General features: G+C 39.6%; 1 protein-coding gene across 2 annotated transcripts in view; it reads right to left on the bottom strand.

The window, feature by feature from the left end:
- Window positions 1-25040, bottom strand: part of myo10 (myosin X) — a 140305-nt gene that overhangs the window by 72145 nt on the left and 43120 nt on the right. For both annotated transcript variants that reach the window (XM_044218489.1, XM_044218490.1), the window contains exon 3: window positions 17196-17354. In XM_044218489.1, the coding sequence (XP_044074424.1) occupies window positions 17196-17354 (159 nt within the window). The remainder of the gene's footprint in view (window positions 1-17195; window positions 17355-25040) is intronic.

Below are 25040 nucleotides of genomic sequence, written 5' to 3'. Positions count from 1 at the left end.
GTTGTGTTGACCAGTAGTTATGAAGCTCACTCAGCATTTAACATTATAAAGACAAGAAAACATCAAACCTCTGCTTACAACTACAAATGTACTTCAGTCATTAAATGCATGGCAAATATTTAAATTTTGCAGAAATATGACATGGTACTATGATAGCATACATTCACCAAATAACCTGTCCCATTAGTGTTAGCAGAGGTAGTATTACCAGCAGTCATAGATATTCGTGGTAGTAATAGCGCAGCAGTATTAGTGGTGCATTAGCATTAAGCTGCGTCCAGACAGACAACAGCACAGCGTGAAAAAAACTCAGCCCCCTCATTCATTTGAATGGGATTGCCAATGACAAGGGCTCCGGCAAAAAAGTTTAACATGGCTCAACTTTTGCTGCAATGCAATGCAATGTCATCCAGTGAGACGCTGCAGTGGCCAATCAATTATGCGCACATTCCTGGTAGATTACTTTGTAATGTGAATACCGTTTCCCTCACAATCAACATGACGAACAATAATTTTCCGGAGCTGTAAAATCCTGTGTCAGAGTAATTTAAACCTCTGTGCAGTGTTTTGGTGTCTGATAAACTTTCAAAGTCATGGATCTGTTACTCAAACTGGCCTTCCTGGATCGAATCTCATCATCTTACCGGTACCTGAAGCAACATGTCTGCAGGGCTGTTTTCAGTCTGAAAGCTGCAGTGTTTTAATAGTATTTCTTGTATTTGACAGTGTGTGTGCATATCCATCCAATTTCCATACCTGCTTAATCCTAACCCTCCCAGGTTCAAGGGAGTGTGTGTATATGGGAGTATTTTACATGCATTTTGTTTGTATAAACACTTAAAATTAAAGGGATAATAACAGGGATAATTAACCAATACAGCAAACACATTCAGCTCTGGATGTTTTGTGAGTGAAAAAAATACCCTGAAGAAACATTTTGAAGCCTTAAGATCACACTTTTATCATGATACCATGCAACACTAACCCATGTTTTGTTGTCTGCCTGACCATGTTTTTATCAGATTACATGTACTGTGTAAATCTCTTCTTTTAAAGATAAGGCTGGTATTATTCTACATTTTTCTTTTCTTATCATCAACAAATTTCAGGAAAACCCCAAACCAACAATGTGTTAGTCTGCCTCTCAGTACTTTCTGACTTCCCTACCTTGTCTGTGCTCAAAGCCCATTGGTTCCTACTGAAGACACACATATTTAAAACACCTCATAAGTATATAGTTTGATTTTCAAAAAAGGCTCAGTAATTTCCTAAAACAACTGGGCACTGTAGATTTTAGGACAGGAGGAAATAGTGCATCTAGTCGGCACTATTTTCAGCTGCGGATTTATACACAATCTAGAATATGTGGCCAACACAACACCACGCATTACAAATAATGTTGAGAAAAAAGCCATTAAAACCATCAAATTACCATGAACCAGATCAAACCGATCTTTCCAAGTGATATCCCATTAGACTACACATTCTAACTATCCCTCCCTGTGTTACATCCTGGCTAACCATCACGTATAAACAAAAAATACATCAAATTACAGAAGTAGTACACTCCTTAAATGCTTCTTCACAATGCGTTTAAAAAGGTAAGATGAGGTCAAAGTAGAAAACGTAAAGTTTTGCTAATGAGGAGGTCTGCGTGCACTGGACTCCCCTCCTGTACAAATGTCTTTATCACCTGCCCTGTGTTGCTCACTAAACCCCTTACACTAATCTGCCCTCGGCATTCAAACGGCCTACTGACTGACTGGCCTACATTCAGCCTGGATGCAAATACATTTGATTTGGCAGTTGAGGTGACAGTGTTTACATGACAAATACTGGCTCTGGACTATCCTGCCTGTGCAAATCAGCCTGCACTGCACCAGCAAGAAGGGGAGGGGCTGTTGTTATAGTAATGTACAGTGGATCATAAATCACCAGGTGTGTTATCTCTCAGAAAGAGGCGAGTGTAAACACAGCGTGGCAGCTCTCTGCTCAGGTGAAGGAGTCAGTTTATAGGCATAAGAGCAGAGATGTCCGTCTTCCGCCAGCAGAGTAAACACAAAGTTGGATGGATCTCTGAGGCTCTTGTGCATCACTCAGCTCGTTGTGTAAATATCTTTGCAGATGCTTATGTAGTGTCATGTAATGTTTGGATTTCTACTTGAGTTCTGGTTTATAGTATCTTGGGAAAGTCGAATGCCACCCTGTGCCAGCTGTAAGGGGTACTTCTGTATGTATGAATCATTTGGTGTCCAACTTTTTAACAGCCACCTCCTGGAGAAATCTTCTGGTTTCAGTTGTACACTTTGGCATGCATTGTACCTGGATTAGTTTTACCACAGGGTTTTGTTGAAAATGGCCAAATGACCAAAAAGACACGAGTCCTGTCGATGCATGTATTGTAATTAAGTAACCCCAGATGTCCACCGGATGTGGCTCCATCCATAAGAAGCATTTTAGAAGAAAAGCAAGAAGCTGTTCTTCAGCAGACACGTCTAATGTTGTTCAGAGTTGTTTTACCAACATTTTTGTGTTATAAAACACGTTTGCACCTTATATATGATCAGTATGGTAATAGATACCTGTACTTTGTTGTTGTACCTTACTTGTTACTGTACGCAGCATATCTCATCTTAATTTTGCATATGTATTTCCTGAATAGTGTATGTTAGCATACGAAAAATCACATCTCTCTACATCCACTGATGAAGATTTTGAGATGATATTGAATTTATTGGGTCTGACCTGTTACCTTGAACCTTCTTCCTAAGAAAGGAGGGAGTTCACACAGTGAGACGGTGAGTGTCACTAAGAGAGCTTTGGGTAAAGTCATGACTCCCCTTAACTTGATGAATTACAACCATTTGGACTCAATTAGATCCCCCTGTTGCTCCGTCTTGGTAACAGTTTCCACGGCAGCACCCTGGCTGATAGCTAATTGGCTGTGACTCTCATCAGAAGCCCCCCTATTGGCTGATGTGATTCACCGCGGCCGCTCATCCTCCATGTGTGGTGTCAAATACTCTGCATTTCATACCACAGAGGTGACGCAAGAAAGGTTATATCCACATTTACATTGTTTGCTTGAGGTATTTAACCTGTGGTATTTATGACAGTGGATATACAGTTTTACAGTCCAACAGTAGGATGGCTGGTACCAATATTTTGGCCTTTAGCTCACTAATAGCAAACAACATTTTTAAAAGGTGACCATTTTCATGCCAAATGTTGTACAACATTGCTAACAATTAGTGGTTCCAGACTATTTTAATTCTTGTCTGAAGTAGAAACAGACCAGAGGCAGCATTTCTATTTAATTTCTATAGAATTAAAAATTAATAACTATAATACTGTAGTGCATAGCACTTAGAGTGGTCGGAAGACTAGAAAGGTTTCCCATAGATATCCATTGTGGTATTAATCAGTGTTATAATTAATACATAATCAAACAAAAATCATCATTTAATTTAATTTAATAAAGGGTCAGTTTCAGCTTATAACCTTGGTCTAACCACCTGAAATAGCCTGAAATTCAGACTGAATTGCCATTTTGTTTTCTCTTCATTATTCAGTCTGAATTGAGTTAACGTTCATGGTTTTCAATTTCAGAGTACCGTATGCCGATTTAAGTTGTTATTTCTGTGTACAGGGGTGTACAGAGGGTGAGTGATAATAAAAAGATAGATTATAGTACAGTATCACTAACACCCACAGACAAATGGCATATATCTGCCTCTGGTCAAACTTACCTAAAGTGAATCTTTCACTCTAGGACAGATAGCAGTAACTGAAGCTACAGCGACTTTATGTTTACAGAAAGGCGTCAGTCACTGCTGATGGTGTAACTGTAGAACAGAGGGAGGCATGCAGGCAGTCAGGCTAGTCCAAAAAATAAGCTCTCTGAGACAGAGCCAGACAAATGCACTGAGAGGGAAATGAAGACCAGATGGAGAAAAAAACTGGAGGATCAGAAGCAAAGCGCTCGCCAAACCTGCCTGACTGACGGCAGGAAATGTAAGAGAGGGGAGTGAGCAGGGGATATGAAGCAGTCACTGAGTTACCGTGTCACCAAGACAAATTCCTGCACATTTGTTATACTTGGCGATTAAAGCGTTCCTGAGCCACCATTTATGTTTAATATCGCTGATGATGGACGGAAGCCTGCAAAGGTCAGGTTGTTCAGGAGAACAATTCTCTCAGCGATGCCCATTTATTTTTTAAATGATGCAATGGCAGTTTTGATAAGAGTCCTGGGGACGTGAAACCTTCTCAACACATAATAAATTGTGGAATGTTTTGGTTAGTAGGGAAAAAAACAAATATATTAAAATTCTGTTTTAATTTCCGGACTGCAAGACGGAGTTACCTTACAGGTGAGAACAATTGCTGCGTGAGAATATAATGCTGCAGCGCCAGTGATGTTACATTGTGCATAAAGTGCCGTAATGGAGCACAGAAAGAGGCAAGCAGATCAGGCATTCTGTCATATTTCCTTTTGTTTTTGTGTAGTGTTTTATATTATAAAGCACTCATTAGGTTATCTGTACTGCCTTTTGTGGTTATTGCGCTCCATATTTCAGACATTCCCAGGAATCATTTCAACCTTTAAAGTGTAATTTCAATGCAGTGGGAAAAAATCGACTTTGTTGAATACCTGTAGATATCAAAGTTATTATCGAGTTATTGATATCGAGTTATTTGGAGGTTAGTAAGTAAACACTCTTGCTTTCCAATCAGGGCTTATTGGTGTTGAAGAGCCACTAAGACATGACACATGAGGGGATATGCATTAGACTTGAAGTAATTTGGAGTTGTGTTTCACCTGATGAATGTCTTACATTCACTCTTTTAGCTCTGTTTTTGGTCTCTACCAGCTCCTGAGGGAAATATCTGGACCTTGAGCTGCTAAATGCTTCACCAGCTAGTCTCTAACTGTGTCTGTCAGCTGTTTGGTGCTGAGCAGGTAGTGTACAGTGGATTTTTGGAGCCTTTTTTCTCTGAAAATAGCTGCCTGCTGCATCTGGAAATGAATTAACCATACAGTATTTGTGCCGTAAAACCAAAACTGAGAGCTGAAAGAAGCTAAACTGCCCATGTCCATGAGAGCCTGTGCAGACTCTGTGCAGTCGCTGACTGCACATGTGAACACGCTTATCTATGCCAAATGTAGTAAACGCAGAGCAACGCGCAGGTCCATGTCCATTTTGGAGTATATCCAGCACTTTAAAATGCTACATGCAGACAACCTCATACTCTGAGGTTAACTGCACTTAGAGCTAAAAACAAATCAGACACATTTATTCGTGTTTGTGATAATTCTGAATTATGGCAGGGAAAATCAACACCTGGGTTTGGAGTTTGATTCCCACATTTTTATTCAGGCTAGAAGGCATTCAGACAAGCAAAAAACGCTCAGAAACATTCACTAGTTTACCACCTTGAGAAGCCTCAGACTCTGTAAGGGTTTATCTTTGTTTCATAGTTATTTTCAAGGCTCAGTTGTTAGACAAAACAGCATTCAAATGCAACGCTAGCATATAAACACACAGCCTAATGATCATAGCTGTAAAATCCCAGATCTTGTAACCAAAATGTAATCATCTGAGCCAAAGGCGATATGTCCACCAGATTCCAGACAAATTTGTTTTTCTGTTAGCAAGATAATTTAACAATTAACAGATGGGTGAATAACGTCTGCCAAAACTCTCCATAGTTAGCAAACCAAAAATGCTAAAAATGGTGCAAAACATTTTGTACAAAACCACACATGCCATGATTTCTGTCTCATTCCACTAATGCAGTAATTTCAGCTCACATTTTATTTCAAACATATATCTATCAAAAAAGATCTAAATTAAACCAACGGGAGAGTATACACCTCTGGTCTAAGTCTGGTCTCACAGGAAGTGACATAAGCATAGAGTATTCCTATACATGACCTAAAGGAAATGACATCAAGAGAGTTTTAGGCGAAGCGTGAAGCTCCGTTGGCTGGAAGACTGTTTCTCCACATCTGACAGTAATCAAGCTGGACGGCAGCTTCGGCTAAAACCTCTGAAATGTAAATGTATCTTCCACACGTTCTGCTTCTAATAAGGACTAAAGTGGGTTTGTGTTTCAATGTGTCTAAAGGAATGTGTGTGTGTGGTTGTTTATGTATGAGGAGACAGATGAGGTGCTTAATTCCAAAACCAGATATTTACTTTGGGAAAAAGTGTAATCTAACAGATTGACTGAAAACACTACATCATCATCTGTATTGTTTCAAATATTGGGACATGAATTTGTTATCTGCCTGTAAGTCAACAGTTTGGCCATTAACTGCTTTGCTTGTAGTTTAACAACAGCAAAGGATCAAATGAGGTGATTAGCAGGTTACTCATTCACAGGCCCATGGTTTCGCCAATTGTGATCAGGTTTTAATCCGTCAACCTTCTGGTCAACAAGGAGGGTCTCTAAATTCCAGGCTTCTGCCGTGTACATTGCACTTCTCAGTTATGTGTTGAGTTGAGTTTGTGAAAGTGGAGCAGCAGCTGGCTGTTGCAGTCTGTCAGTGGGCCGACAGCAGACACGGCGGCTTGTTAAAATAAGCCGAGTGAGTCACGAGACTGATTCTGTTCTGTGCTGAAACTGACAGAGTTGGCAAAGTCTTTGATCATAGCTGGAAGAACGTTGATTCTTATGAGTGTGATTGAGTAGTTTGTCCTGTATGAAGCATATCAACCTTCCAAAACAAACCATATGACCGTTCCAAAATTACTCATATGAGTGTTTTATGATCTGCCACCTCTGTGGTTACGGTTTGGTTAAGTTTAAGCAACTAAAGCTACTTGGTTAACATTTGGAAAAGATTATGGTCTTGGTTTAAGAAAATCAATGTTGACTGCTGGTAGGAGACAGCACATTAACTGCAGTCTCCCATGTCAAAGTCAGATGTTTTGTATGTCCAACATTCACCCCCACCTTCTCCGTAACCCCTAATGTCCACTGACGGCTGCTTCTGGCTCAGTCGCAGGGGATGAACTGTTACAACTCAACTCTGTCAATATCCACCGAATTCATGACCAGAGTATCTCTCTCGCGGTTCTTTTCTCAGCTCAATGTTTATACGTCACTTTTGTTTATGCATGAGTTTGCGTCCTTCAAGTGTAAACTTCATTTGTTAATGTATATAAATGACTATATTTACTGACATGAATTTAGTCTTTAATGGTTTATTTTATTAGAAAAATTACTAACAATTAATCGATTATCAAAATATATATATATATATATATATATATATATATATATATATATATATATATATATTTCTGTCTATTGACTAATTGACTAATCAAACAATCATTTAAGCTGACTGTTTTAGCTCCCTAACTGGAACAACGTCACCCTCACCATCGTCATGTCAGCTGAGTCAGTGCCACATTTTTAAAACCTACCTGTTTATACAGGTATTCTTTTTACTTATTGCTCCAACTATTTTTGCTGTACTGTCTTGCGTTTCTGGAGCATGAAATCCACTTGTGAATGTATATAAATGTCGATATTTATTGACAATTGACATGAATGTAATATTTAGTGGTGCATTTTATCAGCTAACTGCTAGTATACACTGTTCAGTAAATACGGGTACAAAATGAAGATAAGACACGAAGTATCTGTTACCACATCCATCAAAAATGAGCTGCAAATGTGTTTTCAGTATGCTCGTAAAACAGAAAAAGGTGGTGGCAAAACAAGTCTAAACTGTGAAATATGTCAACTAAGAATAGACTGGTAGAGGGCATTGGAACCATTACTGAGGCGTGACAGAGCTGTGCAGCAACCAGAACACGATGCAGCTGCATCCAGTGGAATTTAAATAAGTTTTTGTGGCACTATAACAACATCATGCTACCTTTTCCTTTGCGGCGGATGGACAACAGTCATTGTTCGCAATATTGCGCCGATCAATTCTACTTTTCTCACAAGGTTCCTTATAGAGCTCAGTACCTCTATAGTTTACAGGGAGAGCTATTCTTACAAACTACCACCACAGTCCCCAACTAAAACATTTCCAACCTGTGTTCGCCATGTATTTTAGTTTTCTCATGTGCTTACATTATCAAGGATTCTTGAGGCATGTGGGAACTGTGTTAAATACCTCTGCAGCAGATTTTCCCAGCCAGTAAAGAAAATTTCTCTAACCACCACCGTCATCTTATCCCTTCTTCATCTACTGTTTTGCCTTTACAGACACCTCTGTTTGTGTGTGTGTGTGTGTGTGTGTGTGTGTACTGAGGTTATTCATCATCATCTAAGTGTTCTAGCAAATTCACTCTCACCTCAAAACCCTGTACTTGTCCAAACACGTAAAAGGCGTCACAAAGGGTCAATCTGTCCACTGAAAAACAAGCAGCAGATTGAAAACACATAGATTCTGTTTGCTGACGGCTGACTCTCACATGTGCTGCTCGATTTTGCACGGTCATGCCAAATCAGCCCGTGGCGACAGTGTTTGGTTTGTAGCTGTTTGTTCAGGTTAAAGTGTGAGTTAAGGATTTGGACTGTTAGTGTGTTTGTCATATGTCACAATTCACTGTTTTGACATCACGTGACTTCAAAATCAGCACTAAGTCATGTTTTCAAGGAGCTGTAACATGTAGCATCTGCATGGTGAACAGCATTTGCCCTGTTCTCATGATGCATTCAATTACCAGTTGTGGTAAGTTGTGATAAACCAAATTGTGGTTGCATCTCCAATCAGGTGCCACGTCATTCAGATAAATCTATAAATAACAATATAAAAGTACCAAACACGTCCGTGTCGTTGGTAATGTGTGTCTTTGTAGTCGTTTTCTGTCTCTTTGCGGTCGTTTGATTGACTTTCCAAACAAGAAATGTGAACAGTCACAGTTGGTGGGGGTCGCGGCGGTGTGTTGCTTCAGGTACCGGTCTGACTTACAATTCAGGAAGTTCAGTTTGAGTAACAGATCCATGAATTTGAAGGCTTCTCAGATGCCAAAAATCTGCACAGAGGTTTATAACACTCACAGGCAGGATTTTACAACTCTGCAGCAACTATTCAATCGTTTGTTGCAAAAAGTAAACGTCGCGTTGGCACATCCACTGTGTCGCCCGCTGGCTCCATTCAAATCAGTGAGGAGGCTGGATTTTTTTAACGCAGGGTTAAAGTCAGTCTGAACGCAGCCTTAGCGCTGTAAATTGAGACAAATTACCAGTAAAGGAATTTCCTGCCATTAGTTGATGTCATACTATACATATATATATATATATATATATATATATATATATATATATATATATATATATATATATAATATGAGATACAAAAAGGGCCTGGGTAGGAATGAAAAGTTCTTGATTTGACTGACCCCCTGCTGGGACGAGAGGAGTAGAAGTGTTGACACTTGAATGCCCAGACAGAGACTCTGTGTGTGTGTGTGTGTGTGTGTGTGTGTGTGTGTGTGTGTGTGTGTGTGTGTGTGTGTGTGTGTGTCTGTGTGTGTACAGATGAGGGGAGTTGAGAGAAAAAAACAGATGGGGGGCAGACGAAAAAAGAACAGCGTGTGATAGAAAAATGAGAGAATGTGTATGTCAGTGTGTTTGTATGATAGAGTGACAGCATTGAGGTACAGAGCAAGTCAGAGATTCCTGAGAGAGAGAGTCAAAAATGGAGGGAAAGAGTCAGTGTGTGTGTGTGTGTGTGCGTGTGTGTGTGTGTGCGTATCCACTGGAATCTGCAGCGGAGTCGAGTGAGGCCACCAGTCGACAGCACAGCTGGTTACAATCAAACAGCTAAAAATTGGCGCACGCATGCACGTACGTACGCACGCACGCACGCACGCACGCACGCACGCACGCACACACCAATCTGGTAGCATCCAGGCTAAATTCCCTATTCAACTATGTAATGCTAACATTAAAGAAAAGTAGTGCCTACGCTAGCTAGCTTCACAGTTTAGCTAAAACTAAAACATTTTTTCCAGCACAACTAAACACTTCAGGATTCAGAAGAACAGAAGTACTTCAAGCTGAGTTTGTGTCCTCAAAAATGTTTACTATGAAAACTAGAAAAGAATTCCAAGAAAATTGGCATTGTTGCAGTGATTATGTGTTTTAAATGTGATATTAATCCTGTTTTTCTCATGGCACTTTTTGACATATTATAGATCGATGCCAAACACTGCTAAACACAAAGAAATGTATTGATAGACTTGTTTGGTAAAATTCAACTCTTGAGACACAAAAAAGCATTTCTACCTCATTATAATCAGTCAGTTGTCAGTCCGTCAGGCCTGTCATTTAGTCACTTTGTGCTTTTCTATTTCATTTTGTGATTGCCAACACTCCAATGAAAAAAGGTTAACATTTCTAGGTAATTAAAAGGTTTTCAGTAAAGGTTTCTGTGTTAGAAAAAGGTTCAAAGAATACGTGCCAGCATGTCTTATTAATTGCTACTTGACAGGAAAATCATGTTCTCGAAGATGTTTAATTAAATATTTTTGATTGACATGATGCACAGGAATATACCATAACAAAATGGAATGTTTTTTGTAAGTTTGCTTGACTTGTTATAACACAAAACAGAATTTTTTCTTCAGCTGAAATGTCCTGTCTGATATTTAGTCACTATAAGATAAAAGTATTTGTTTGGTGGATGTTGGTTAAACTCATTAATTCTCCTTATTTAATTCTCTCAGATGTCAGTAGGGGTGCTATCAGGAATTTCGTGGCCCCTGACAAGTTATGACACCGGGCCCCTCGCCCTGATGCATTTGACTTCACACATTAGCCCGTCACCTCACCTTTCTCTGCCCTTTTTCACCGCAGCGTCTTTTCCAAGAAACCCGAGAAACGTTTTAGGAGGTCAAGAACTTTACCTGTGTTTCGCCCACAGAGTTCCTGTGACTGTTTGGTGAAAAAGGGCCATCTGAGAAGTATAAACTCCCATCCCCTGCACACACCTTCTTAAAACAAACAGAAGATAAACACACTTAGGCCTGAGTGTTAATATTTTTTTTTTAAATGTCTGTTCCTGCTCTCCAGGGACCTTTCATTAATCCACAACCAAACCGCCCTGAAAAAAACTGACTGCCGCTTTGGATATGAAACTGTCTTGATAAAAACATCTTTCTCATGTCATCGAGGGCACTGACTTCAGAAAAAGAAAACATATGGGACATGACACTGGAGCAAGTTTTCTGGAAGATCTCAGCTGTCAACACTCATGCCCAGAAGTCAGGACAGATATGTGTCAGGAATGTAGAGGCCGGGCTGTCCATGAGCAGCCATTTTTCATCACGGACAGAGGAGAATGTTCAGTGAGCAGCTACGTGGCAAAAATCAAGACACCTGAAGCATCTGATGGTCCATGAGCAGTGGCTGGATGTGGCATTAAACTATTGATTTATAAAGATGTCATGTAGTTTTGGCCTCTAAATTGTCTGTCTTTGTGTGGCAATTTACGCTAGATAACAGCTCTGTTTCTACTCGGTGTAAAGACCTTTACATGTCCACTCATTTCTACATAAACATTATGAGAATAATCTGTTATTTAAAGCTGTGACTTCACAGTTATTAGCCTGCTTTGAGTATCAGATAGATGGGTTAGCTGCATGGAGCACAGCAGCCACAGCCATAAATCCTGTAATTTTCAATTTTTATTTATTTTTGTAACTTACCTGAGACCATCTGAGCCACCATTTGAAATATAAAATCAAAGACTGTTCTTGGCTCTCAGTGTGCTTAGAGCCCTTCCTACGGTTTACCACGGCCCACTTCACCAAAACCTCTCCTCTAATTTTCTCTCATTTGCGACTTCTGGCTCAAAAAGAAAAAGAAAAGCCCCGTCAGAGTGGAGATCGGGCGGCTGTGATGAATTGATTGGATAATTTCGACCATACGGGAGCATTCAGATGTGATTAAAGTAACGAGATGGCATTTGTCAAAGGTTACTGCAGCTAATGCGTGCAGAAAGCACAAGGCTGCCTTTGTGACCGGCTTGTTTTGTTGGAGAAAGTGCTGGGTCAGGTTTGTTCATTAGTCCATAAGTACAAAACGAGACAGTAATGGTTGAGAGCTATTTGTCCTACATATTCTTTGTTTTTATGCCATACAGTAGAGCTTCATAGGTTCCTCTACTCTGACTGGGGTCAGCAGGAATAGAGCTCCTTTGTTTGCTAATTAGCTCACTGTGTAAAGCAGGACAGTGTGGAATACATTACTTTGTTAGCACAAACTCTGATAACATGCTATATATGCACTGTATGAACATTAGGATGATTTATCAACATGAAAGTACAATTCTACTACTGCTAAAATCACCATTACTACCACTCCTTGTACTACTATTACTGCTGCTAATGCTCGGACCACTACTGCTACTAACCCTTTAATTTTTGTTGTGATACCCTCAACAAACACCCCCCCATCCCCCACCGCTCCACAAGAACATTGTCCAAATAAAAACTGCAGTGCAAAAAAGGTTGCTGTATAATCAGAAGAGCAAAGATGAGCCTGCAAGAAGTGAACTGTAAACAACAGAAGCGGAGGGAAGCCCAGTAGTTCTTCTAGCTGACCAGCCAAAGCCTTTTGATCTGACAGACAGTTTGCAGGAACATTAATAAGGAGGATGCAGTTTCAGGTCCCTTTTAGCATCACCAAGCACCTCGCTTTTTGAGACTGTCCTCCCAAGAAAAACGACAGCGTCAGTCCTTTCAGCTAATGCCCCAAACCGACATCAAGTGACAAAGCCTTCTAGTGGCCGTAGAAATGATGACTCTTGTCTGCTGGGAGCAGAGGAGGAAGTCAGGTGATGTTATTATAGTGGCACAGAGTCCGCGCAGGGAGCAGGTCGGATGGTGGGACAACAAAGTGTAACCTCTGTTTGTCTTCCCATTCCTGCCGTCAGTCAGTGTTGGTTTCTTGACCTCGATCGTTCCGTAACCTTAACCAAGTGTTTAAGACTGTAACCATGAAACCTCACTTCTTTCTAACTCCACACCAACACATTTTCTTCATTTTCAAACTTGTAGTCTTGATGTGCAAGCGATGTGGAGTTCCCCATTAACTTCTACTGTGGACAAAAATCTTCAAAAACACGTTTCACCTTGTTAGACGACCGATGAGACTTCAAGATAAAATGTCCTGAGTTGTAAAAGTGGAACAGAGGCTAACAAAGAGAAGGGGTCTAAAGGGTCAGAGGTCACAGCTACAGTAGAGGGAACAAATATTATGATGATCATATATATCACAGACAGAGACAGCTACAGGGTTTTTTCTTCCATGTTCTCCATTTTCAGATTCACTGTGGTTTTGCTCCAAAGCTAACATGCTCTTAACTGTTCTGTCTCACAGCTTGGACGACACGGCCGCTATCAGAGCCGAGCCAGGACCCGTTAGCTCCTGCCAAACTCCCAGCGAGGCCACCACTGGAATACCAGCCTCTAAAACGAGCGTCTAACCAAACAAACCCAAACTCTAATCATCCTCCCTCTCACTTGGCAACCTGTTGCTCTTGGCTGCAAAAAGAGGGAGCTCCGATCAGTTTAACAACCTGGATTCAAAAAGGCTCAAAATCTCTCTCCTTGTTTGGGTTTTATCACCTGTGCTTTTCATCGCCTGGTCAACACTGTGGTCGTGGAAACATCAGCAACAAGCTGTACTCTAACAGTACTTTAAACCTTCCAAAAACATGGTGGAACAGTGAAAGTGTACGCAAATAAACACATTTTGTATTTGTTTTCTCTGATTTGAATAGATTTACTTTACAAGAACAGAACTAAATTTCTCTGAAGGTGTTATATTGCAGTCATCGCACAGTAATGTGTAATGTTTAACAGTTCTGTCTACCTTTACACACCTGGAAACACTTCAGAATTCCACCACCTGCATAAATACTCTGTTAATCTGTGTAATTAAAGGCAATTCTTTAAGAAATAAGCAATATTTGGAAACAAGGTCACATCTGCATACAGTGATCCAAGCAAAACAATTAACTATTCATTGTTAGATGATATAATTAGCGGTGTCTTTAGAGAACTGCATACTGACCACCAGGAACCTTTTTTTGTGTGCTAAAATATAGTACATATATAAATTGTGACACTTAAGAGCAACAACGTCCCTCTGAGAGAAGTTATACCCCATGTGGCAAAGAATAGCAGCATCTAAAATGACTATTGGCATAGTTCATGGCTTAACCACAAGAGCTCAAAATAGAGATCTGATGCAAGAGAATGAAACGGACTATTATTTTGTGTTTTATGTGCACAGAGAAACAATCGGTGGTTTTAGTAAGAACTAAGGGGAAAAAAGGACCATTAGAGAAGCATAAAACCCAGTTCAAAGTGCTGCAAACCTTAGCCAGGCCTGAAAACTTACCTTCTAACATGACAGTGACCCTGAGCATAAATCTGTAAAGGACCAATTACAAGAATGTGAATGTCCTTGAGTGGACCAGCCAAAGCTCAGACTTTGAATCCCGCTGAATGGCAACTTGCAGATGGCCATTTACAAATTTATATATATATATATATATATTTATTTAAAAAGGTATATCATATAGAGACATTTTCTGGATATACAAACTGAATGCCAACATACACAAGCAGCGTCATGTAGCGTTGCATGAACTGGATGCATCATACAGAAAGCAGTCAGGGTACAGCACAGATGCCAGCAGGGATGTGCCAGCCTGGGAGGGAATGTGATCAGTGGCGTGTGTCGACGCTGGGAAAAAGGACGTCGCTGGTGTGAAGGCTTACATAGAACAACAACAAGGTGTCATACGCTGCACCATACGCTGGCAGCGCGCGTACCATTACGGCTGAGTCCTTAGCGCAGCGGCCCGGGTTCGATTCCAACCCGCGGCCCTTTGCTGCATGTCATCCTCTCTCTCTCCCGCCTTTCCTGTCTATCTCCGCAGCGGTCACTGGCCAAAAAATGCCCGAAAAAATAATCTTAAAAAAAAAAAAAAGAACATTTAAAATGGTCTGTTTTAGGCATTGACCCGCAGTCCCTGGATGTTGGTATTTAGGTTAAATTATATCACAGATGCCTTTTTCACTTTCTTTTTCTTTTAATTTCTTAATTTATTCTGTTTTATTATTTTTCTTTTGTTTTGTCGTTTGTTCTTGTCTTATTTGATCTTGTTTCCCCTTCAGTTCTGTTTTGTTTTTGGTCTTGTGGATCTTCTCTTCACACAGGTGTAATTCCTTTCCTGCTGATTTTTGATTGCATGATGTGAACTCACTGATGTCTTACTGTATGCTCTGTTGAAGGCTTCTTCAAGACTTTTTCATTACTGTTACTACTGCTATTGATTCAGTAGTATTGAAGAGCTAGCAAATATGTTCAGGAGAAAACAAACATAAAGGTCATTTACAGACAATCAGCATCTAACTTTTTAAGTGAGTGAGTTTGAGCAAATTTGCAAATTACAAAAGGTGCAGATTTCAAGATACTACACCCGACTATAATCCAGATGCACTGAGGAAACATACAATCAACACCACAACTGTGTCTAGAAAGAACTTTATATGTTAAAATATTTATTTCACAAGGTAAAAGGAATTTTTTGCAGAAAATGATCTCCTACAATATTCTAAAAACAAAAGAAAATCTCTTTAATCTCAGTTTTAGCAATCTTTGAAACTGGAAAAAAGCAGTCAGACGGGAAAAACCCGCTGCGTCTGTACACGTGTTTCCCGTACGTTGTGTAGCAAACTCATCACAGTTAAACATACTATTCAAACAACTTCACGTGTGTATCTCATACCGGCGAACCTCTAGCTCAACCTTCACTGTCTGCTGCTTGTAACAAATCAGAGACCGAAAGCCAAACTTGTTCTGACAGGATATCCACAGGGAACATCGCTGTACAGCGCAAAACCTCTATTTTCTAAGTAAGTGAGATTTAAAATCTATGTAAAATCTAGTCTGACTTGTCTTGAGTATGGATTGGATAATGCTGACTATGCAAGACTGTTTGACTTAATTCAAGTAAATGTCACTTGCCTTGTCTTAATTATCTAGAGAATAGCACTAATCTTATTTTAAGTGATTAGATCTTGTTTTAAGGCTTCTGGTAGCTGGACATCCTGACTGTTTGTTTGTTTCACGTAAAAGAAAGCTCATATGGGAAATGAGTAAAATGTAAAAACATTTTTTCTGACCGAGCCATCACCTTCTCTCCTCTGCCTGTTGTGTAGACGGTTATCTCCGCTGTTATGTAATGACTGAGCAGTTTCAGCCAGTCATGGGAGATTCCTGCATGGAGCTTTTAAAGGAAGGCAGTGTACCCTGACAGACTGCGCTGTCAACATGAACACTGATACTGCAGGTAGAAGTGAGTTTGTTTTGGAGTTCTGATGTCACAAGCTCTCTCCATTTTCAGATTTCATTTTCAGATCCGCTCACATGGCTCAAATCTGGTGATTTCTCATCAGTATGAGCAGAAACTCGTCATTTTTCTGTGCTGATCTTCACGTCAAGGATTTATGATGCAAAATCAGATTCAGAAGCAACAACATACATGTCAGAATTGGTGATCTGCATGAATCTGAGATTAAGTTACGTTTATGTCATTCACCTGAGACACTTATTTATTAAACTTTGAGGCCAGTGGAGGAGGATAAGCTAACTAGCAGGGTCTGTTTTAGGCATTTACTGTACCTGCTGTCTCTGGAGGTTGATACAGTTTTAATGGAAAATTGTGAATTAAGTCGTAAATGATATTCACTCATTTCTTTTTCTTTCATTTTGTAAAACATTTACCCTTCCTTGTTATTTTTTTTAGCTTATTTTGTTTAGTTATTTCATTATTGTTATTATTTTCTCCTTCCCCCTTTTTACTATATTTTTGAACATGTATACTTTTTTGTCTTTTTCCTTTTTCTTGAAATGTAAATAAAATACTTAAAATAATTATCACAAAATGAGGTGACTTTTTCCTTTACAACTGTGGTGCCCTCAACACGCTGCAAAATTAACTGGTTCATTATTGTTTTCTTTCCAAATCAGACAAATTGCAACTGCCATTCTCATATGCGATCTTTTTAAGTCACAGACTCAACCAGACCCAGTGGACCAAATCAAACATTTTGGGAAATAAAATCATGTCAGGACAAAAAAATCAAAAGTGAATCAGTGTTCAAGTCTATCAAGTGTGGCACAGCTTGTGGGAAACTTACATAGATGTGTCTCTGCTGGTAGCGCAGGAAGAGGTTGTGCATGATGGCGCCATCGTGAAGGTCCTCGAGCGTCGCCATGTCCTCCACCCCTCTGATGCTGCTGTGGTGCATGGGCTGCACCTTCTGTCGGGACAGTGCATTCTGCTTGTAGGGGTACACCTGGATCAGAAAATGGAAAAATATGGAGATGTGAACCATGTAAAAAAATAACTACACAAATGTATCAATACTGATATACTGAAAAACAGAGGATCAAATGGTTCTGTATGGCTGGCATTGCGTTTGCCCCAAATAGACAATAGCGTACTTTTCAAGGGAAGTTATGCTTTACTTATCATAAACCTTAATCAAACTTAATTTGTCAGTTAGAAATCCCAGCTTTCCAGAGGTAATCATTTTAAAAATCACAGGAACCATTCAGTCCTACACCACAGCAGTTTCCTGCAGTGTTGTTTACAGTAGAGTTGGTCCGTGTCAACTTCCTCTTTAAGTCTGGGCCGGTCGTGGCTCATTTGTTCACTGGTTGGAGGCCAGACGTGGACTTCAGGCTGTCAGTTTTCTACCGCAAGTTTTACATCTTTATTTTTAGATTCAGCTCTCTTTCTGTTTGGCTTGTTTATGACCAAGTGAGCCAGTCCAGAACAGATAAAGACAAGACCACAGCAGCTTTTCATAAATGTAAAAAAATAACTCAAACCTCAAGAAGCCCAGAGATACTAAAAAAAACTTTACATATCCCCACTTTCTTTAAAATTCAACTCACTCAACTACCAGAATTCATTTCCCTCGGTTACTTCACTGACACTCTTATTCAAGTAAAAACCTTGAATTCCAAGATTACATAGCAAACATTTGCAAAACATATTTTTGTGTTGCAGTAATAATGATGCGTAGTAGAAAGCAGCTGGGAAAATAAACTGAACCGAGACAGAGAGCAGTGTGACTTTCTATGTTTTTTCTAAACATTACCAGATGTTAAATATGATCAGAAGCAAGATGATGTGATATACTGCTAGGTGGTGAAACTTTGACATTTGAATCATAAAGTCAGGTACCTGATCTGCTGATGCGGACACCCTCGCTAACTGGTCAAACAGTTTAACTCTATGATTTACAGCAGGGAACATCCTGACTGACAGATTATATCTCATGTTACTGGAGGAGTGTGAAGTGTAGAAGAAAGCACAGCACACACTCAATCCAGTATTAACAGTAAATGTTTAAAAAGGGTCAAAATTCACTGTGGTAAAAATAAATCACTGGTTGAAATGTATACAAGAGCGAAGCCAGGTGGAGCTGAAATAAGGCAGCTTTCAGTGTTGGAAGAAGAACTCAAATCCTTTACTTACTAAGCAATAACGCAGCTTCCACATTTTGACTAACAAGTATCAGCAGTAACATGACCCGCAGTATCCAAAGTAAAAGTACAGATTTGAGGAAGAGTAGTGTACATATTGCTGTTAGAGTAAAATGATCACTTCTTCAGTTTAAGAAGAGCAAAAAAAGAAGGACAGAAGAAAGAAAGAAAAGGAGGACGGAATAAGGAAAATAGTTAAATTAGATAAAGAAAGAAATAAGAAAAACTGCAAGAACAGAGGGGATGAAGTGAGGAATTGAGAATGAAAGACATATACAAAAGTAGAAAGAAAGAAAGAAAGAAAGAAAGAAAGAAAGAAAGAAAGAAAGAAAGAAAGAAAGAAAGAAAGAAAGAAAGAAAGAAAGAAAAAAACCACAGAAGGAAAGAAAGTTGCAGTTTAAATCTCTTTAGATAATGTCTAAAAGAGAGCTAAAACAGATGTCCTGTGTTTTGGAGGTACAAGGTTTTAACCCAACAACAGCTATACTGTACTGATGTCATGTTGGATATAAAGTCTGAATCTAACTTCATATACTTTATGTTGCCTCTTGTATGCTGGTTTGTAATGGTCTGTCTGTGGTTGACAAATATAGTAAAGTAAAAATGTGCTGTAGGCAGTAAGGAACAGGAACCTCTGTACACAAGTACAGCTCTTGAGTAAAAGTACTTGTTTGCCTCCTCCGGCTGGTTTGTCTGTAAGTACCATTATTTGTATCCTGTGGGCAGAACATTAACCTTCCTCTTCTGGTTTGAAATGTCACCTTCCACACAGGTGAAATATGGCAGATAGCATGTGGTAAATATGACCCTGGGTCATAAGTCAGGAGCTGGATGAGGGTTTCAGCAGACGGCTGCTTATCGTCTGTGTCTGAGGACAAGGCTGAACAGCTTTTCAAGACAAAACTCTGTGCAGCGTTTGTCCTACAATGACAAGTCAAAACCAGTGATAACCGATTCAAAGATCACTCCACCCTCAGATCCTTTTACTCTGATAGATCTTATCCGTCTGTGATATTGTGTCATGACATGGTGTCATTTATGTTTTTACTATGACAACTTTTCCTAAACATAATTCATCTACTTCGATTTCATGTAGTAATATCCTACATTTCCCAAAAAGCCTTTTGACAAAAGACGAGTTTTTCCAGTTTGACATTCGTCATCAGATGGGATTTATTTCTGTAGGCTTAGGTGTGATGATTTCAATTTTACCGGCGCTGGTCAGTGATTTCAATCCCGTGCCCACCTCCTATTGTCGGTATTTTTCACTTTCTTCCCAGGTAACTACTGTTTCTCGGAAAACTCGCTGGTCCTGTCCAGTCCAGAGAGACGCTTTGTATTTTAAAAGTGTATCTCTGAGTTATTATACATAGAGCTTACTGTTACTGAGTTTTATCAGGTCAGGGCACAGTGTAAAGGCTGAAAAGGATTTTACTAACCTGAGGGATCACTCTTTCAGTCAGAACCAAGACCTAGACCCCAAATGGCCGGCTGTAATGTCATGTTACAGGTGATTTTGTCTTTGCTGGTTCACCTTTGTACAGCCGCAAAGGTTTAATAATTTCACTATGGCTATATAATTACAGTAAATAATGATATTAAAAATAATGCTAAACCCGTTGGTGATATGGTCACATGGTTTTGCAGTATATCACTGTCGGTTACAGAACCAGCTCCTGTAATTAGCTAGGGGCTAAAATGCCGTCAGGAGTGACGACTTTTACTGTAAGGGAGATTTATTACCTATCTCCCTCTGTAATATAAATCCTGCCTGAATGGGGCCATAGCCTTAATTCAAAACCCATCTTCTCTTGTACCTGCAAATGCATTTTGGTTTATTTTCTGCTACCATGAGTGTAGAAAGTTAAATAATTTCTGATGTCTTTCTCTACATATTAATGTTGACTGTTGGTGCCAAATGGAGCCTTCAAAAAGAAGTCCTCAATCAAGCCCACAATTTGATTCTGAAGGACCAGCACACTTGCTGGCAATTACATTGTTGTTGTTGTTGTTTACCGATGTTGAGGCTCCACAAACACACAAGCTACATGTTATACTAATGCATCTCTCAAGAAACACCAACCGAAACAAAATGCGTCTCGAAAAGCTGCTTTTTGTCTGTTTGTGCTGAAGTGTTTTAGCCTTCAAGCCTCTCTAAAGGCTAAGGTCAGTTACAAGGAGGAGTTCAAACTCTAGTCAAAATATTTTACACAAGTCTAAACTTTAACATCAGTATCAAGTAGAAAGGACAGTTTATGAAGTGCGTCTAATGGTTACAGTAAGATATAAAAACCTCCTGAATCAGCTTGAGACATGAGCGATTCTCAGTTAGATTTAAAAGGATGTGGAAAAGAATTTCCTGTTATTTATCATTTGGTTTTCAGATTCCAGACAAATAAAGTCCAACATACTAGTCATATTCAGTTTTATTTGGAGAAAATAGAGGAACTATGAAAACAACTCCAAATCCAAAGAAAGATGCCGCAGTACCAATTAGACTTTGATGAAGTGCCACAGCAATGAGTGTTGAGGAACAAATATTGAGTCTCAAAACACAAGAATATTGAGGAAAACCCCATTTAGACAAAGAGGCTATTCTTCAAACCTGCTTTCTACAGTCAGTAGCATCTGCTCAGTGCTTCCTCCAGAGGCTCCCCTAAAAGAGACAGTCCAGTCATGAAAAGGAAGAGCCAGTGAGGTTAATTAAGAGAAGATCTCAAATGATCATCGCTCTGCAGGAGGTCTGCAGCCAGCAGGAAGATGCCCAGAGACCACTGAGGGGGGTCTGCTCAAAATAATGATCCATCACTGCAGCATCACAGAGGTTCAACAGATCGAATCTCTCAGCGAACGGATCAAACTTCAGTTCATCGACTTTTTGGAGGAATTCTGTTGCCTGAAGTTACGCTGAAGATGTCCTCATTGTCCGACTCTGTTAAGGGCACCTTGACAGCAGCTGTTATTTACATTCTGTAATTCTTCAGCGAGGTTTTATACCATCAGACTTTAACCACCTTCTGGGTGGAAAAAAAGAGCAGCCGAACCTGGTGCTGTCTCAGCCTTTTCCACAAACAGCAACACCACAAAGAACACACACACACACACACGAACACACAGCTCTGCCATTTCTGCCTGAAAAGCAGAACAATAACCCCTTGTCACAGGTGTACATCTAAAAGGTGATGTTCCCTTTTAAGATGATTTAATTTTAAAAGTTTTAGGCCTGAAAAACTTATTACACTATTAAAGACTGGAGAAAAGTCAGGAAAAATAAACACGAGTTGTGTAGCAGAAATATGTTTTTTTTTTTTATCTTTTTAAGATCCTCAGATTTATAATGAAATACTAATGTATTTAAACTATCTCCTCTTGTAATTTTAGCCTGATAATCAGCATTTTTTTCAGTGAGGCATTTTTCTAAAAGTAGCTTTACTTTCACTTCTTTTAATTACATGAAGACAATATCTTCAAAAAGCTAAATGCCCCTACTTACCCATCATCGGTTGGAGAATTAACCGTTTGAAATGAAAGCAGGATTCAAATTCTCCAAAGCATGAAGGAAATCTTGCAAACTGCTCGTCCACTACATCACCAATTATTACAAATTCATATTGTGGTTCAGCTCCAGTAGGATTTTAATCAAGATGTCAGTGTGAGATGTATGGCTTTATGGAGGCCAATACAACACCAACATTTCCTACCAGAGTATTTAATATCTGAAAACTGAACCTGGTGTTTCTCTATTATTGGAATAAAAGGCTGACGGAATCTAGAGATACAGAAGAGGGACAATGAAGAAATGAGACATTTTGCTCTTGCTGTGTGCAAAACTTTAACACTTGTAATTTGGTTTTCTGGCCCCACTTGTAGTGCCTGTTTCTTCTTCTGTGGATAATTGATAATCTGGTTTCACACATGAACTAAGCTGCATAAAGAAGTCTAACTCTAACCATCAGCTGAATGTCTGAAATGTAAACACACACACACACACACACAGACTGAACTCTGGGGTTGTCTGTAGCTGGTCGTTGACCTACTGTGTCCGAGCAGCTCGGGGCGACTCTTCCTTAAGAAAGCCAGACTCTGTCTGAGGAGTCAATCATATCTGACCCCTCACACAACACACACACACACACACACACATCAACACCAAAAACTCCCACCCAGCATCCTGCCAGGCCTCATTTCTCACATTCCAGCCTCAGTGACGCTTCAGGGGAAACTGAACGTCACAGAAACGTCTTTCAGACGAATGAAATGTGATCGAGTCTTTTCAACGGCGCATCATAAACGCTGCGTTCACAACCTGCATGTTCTGATGGGTTTATTACGCCTGCAGTCGGTCCAGGTGATAAAAGCACCATTTGAACCAAAATACCAGAGACGCCTGAAAATAAAATTGAGCTAAACTAAACTGAAAAGAAAATATATATTATTAATTATTATTATATTAACAAATATATTTCCATCATTAAAAACACTTTTTTTCTTGTTAAGTACTCTGTTACACTAACCTGGACTTTAAGAAATGAGATACACTGTCTTAAAGACTAACTTAACTATTTCCAGTCACTGTCAGGTAGACAGTTACAGGAAGATAACTGACTTGTTAGAAAAGTCCAATGTAAACACTGTTTACAGTCAACAGTCAGACATGTGCAGTCAGTCCTGAAGTCCCGGAGTCCTGCAGAGGGCAGTTAGCTTCACCACTCCGACAGCCTCAGACTTGGTTCAACTATATTCTTCAGTCAAGTCAAAAAAAGCTCTAAATTGATTCCCTTATTCAATAATGTATGTTCATATACACCTAATTAGCAACAGCAAATATGTTTTGTCTGAAAAGCAATGTCTCCCTGATTTTTTATAAACATGACAAGGAACTTCATTTATTTTCCTGCAATATTTTTTCTTAGCAACTAAAGAATGATCGAGGGTTTTAGCACGTGGTCAAGGTTGAAGGAATAGTTCAGCATTTTGGGAAACACACCTACTTGCTTTCTTGACATGAATTAGATAAGAAGATTGATATCACTCTCACATCTGTTAAGTAAATGTTAAACTCCAGCTAGCTGACAGTTAGCGTAGCTTAGCATAAAGACTGGAAGCAAGGGAAACAGCTAGCCTGGCTCTGTCCAAAGTTTTAAAATATGCCTACCAGCACCTCTAAAGCTCACTAATTAACATGTTATATCTCATTTGTTTAATCTAAACACAAAAAGAAATGTAAAAATGATATTTGTAGTATTAGGGGAGCAATGTGCTGGAACTATTGGCGAGGAAATGAATAAGTGTATTTCCCAAAATGTCAAACTATTCCTTTAAAGGAAAAGGAAAGGACATATTGACTTTTTCAGAATTTTACCAAAACCACCATCTTTTGCTAGCCTTAACTAAGTGCTTTAGTAGCCTAAACCTAACAACAAGAAGGATGCAAGACAAGAACCCCAGTCTGTGGCATCAACACTCAAGCTTTGTATGCTCAACCATCCACCCCGACATCGCAGCCCCCTTTCCAGTTCATCCCAAAGGTGTTGGATGGGGTTGAGGTCAGGGCTATGTGCAGGCCAGTTGATTTCTTCCACACCAAACTGGGAAAACCGTTTCTGTATGGAGCTTTGTGCACGGGGACATTGAAACAGGAAAAGGGACAAACACAAACTGTTGCCACAAAGTTGGAAGCACAATATTGTTTAAAATATCATTGTACGCTGTAGCATCAAGATTTCCCTTCACTGGAACTGAGGGGCCCAAACCAGGACTGTGGACGCTATCTGTCTCCCTCTCTCTTTTTGTCATGGACAGTATTCGTAGCATTACAGTTCTCGTCCCAGCAGGCTTCAGTAGAGGACAGGTTGTCCTTTGGCTTTGGCCTAATTAGATTTCTAATTGGTCCAGTTGTCTTTGTGGAGATGAAGAGGGTCCAGGCCTTGAAAACAAAGCTGTGGGGCCCGGGCGCTATGCCTAGCGACAGATGCTAACAGGAGTAAATCTCTGTGAAACAAAGCCATTAGACAGCATCACTGCAGAGGAGGTGGGGGAGTCACTGCTGTACCCTCGGATCAACAGGCTCTGTTCCTGGATCAGTCAGGATAAAGTTTGCTGTTCTTACTTATGTGGATCGGGAAAGTGAATTCACATTTATAATCCAAGTAGAAGACTCTTAACTAGAGAAACGTACAATGAGTGGCCGAGGAAGCATTTAACTAACATGGATTTTTGAAGGCTGATACTGGTACTTTTGCACTGTAGCGGTCCATCATATTTCCTGACACTGAAGTTTATAGATGAATTTTACTGTTTTCATGAAAACCCCCACCAAATGTCAGTGTACCAGCTAGTGGTTGAGCAATAGTAATAGAGCAACTTCAACTGTTCTTCAATGTTATTTTGTTTTTCTTGATTGTATATTAAAATTTTGCTATTCTGTTTTCTTGTTCATTGTAGTTCCTGGCTGTAGACCATATTTCTGTTTGGCTTTATTATAAACA

This window comes from Siniperca chuatsi, linkage group LG13 (genome assembly GCF_020085105.1).
Source record: "Siniperca chuatsi isolate FFG_IHB_CAS linkage group LG13, ASM2008510v1, whole genome shotgun sequence".
Lineage (NCBI taxonomy): Eukaryota > Metazoa > Chordata > Actinopteri > Centrarchiformes > Sinipercidae > Siniperca > Siniperca chuatsi.
Note: the sequence above shows the minus strand (reverse complement) of the source record. Positions and strands in the feature narration are given on the sequence as shown.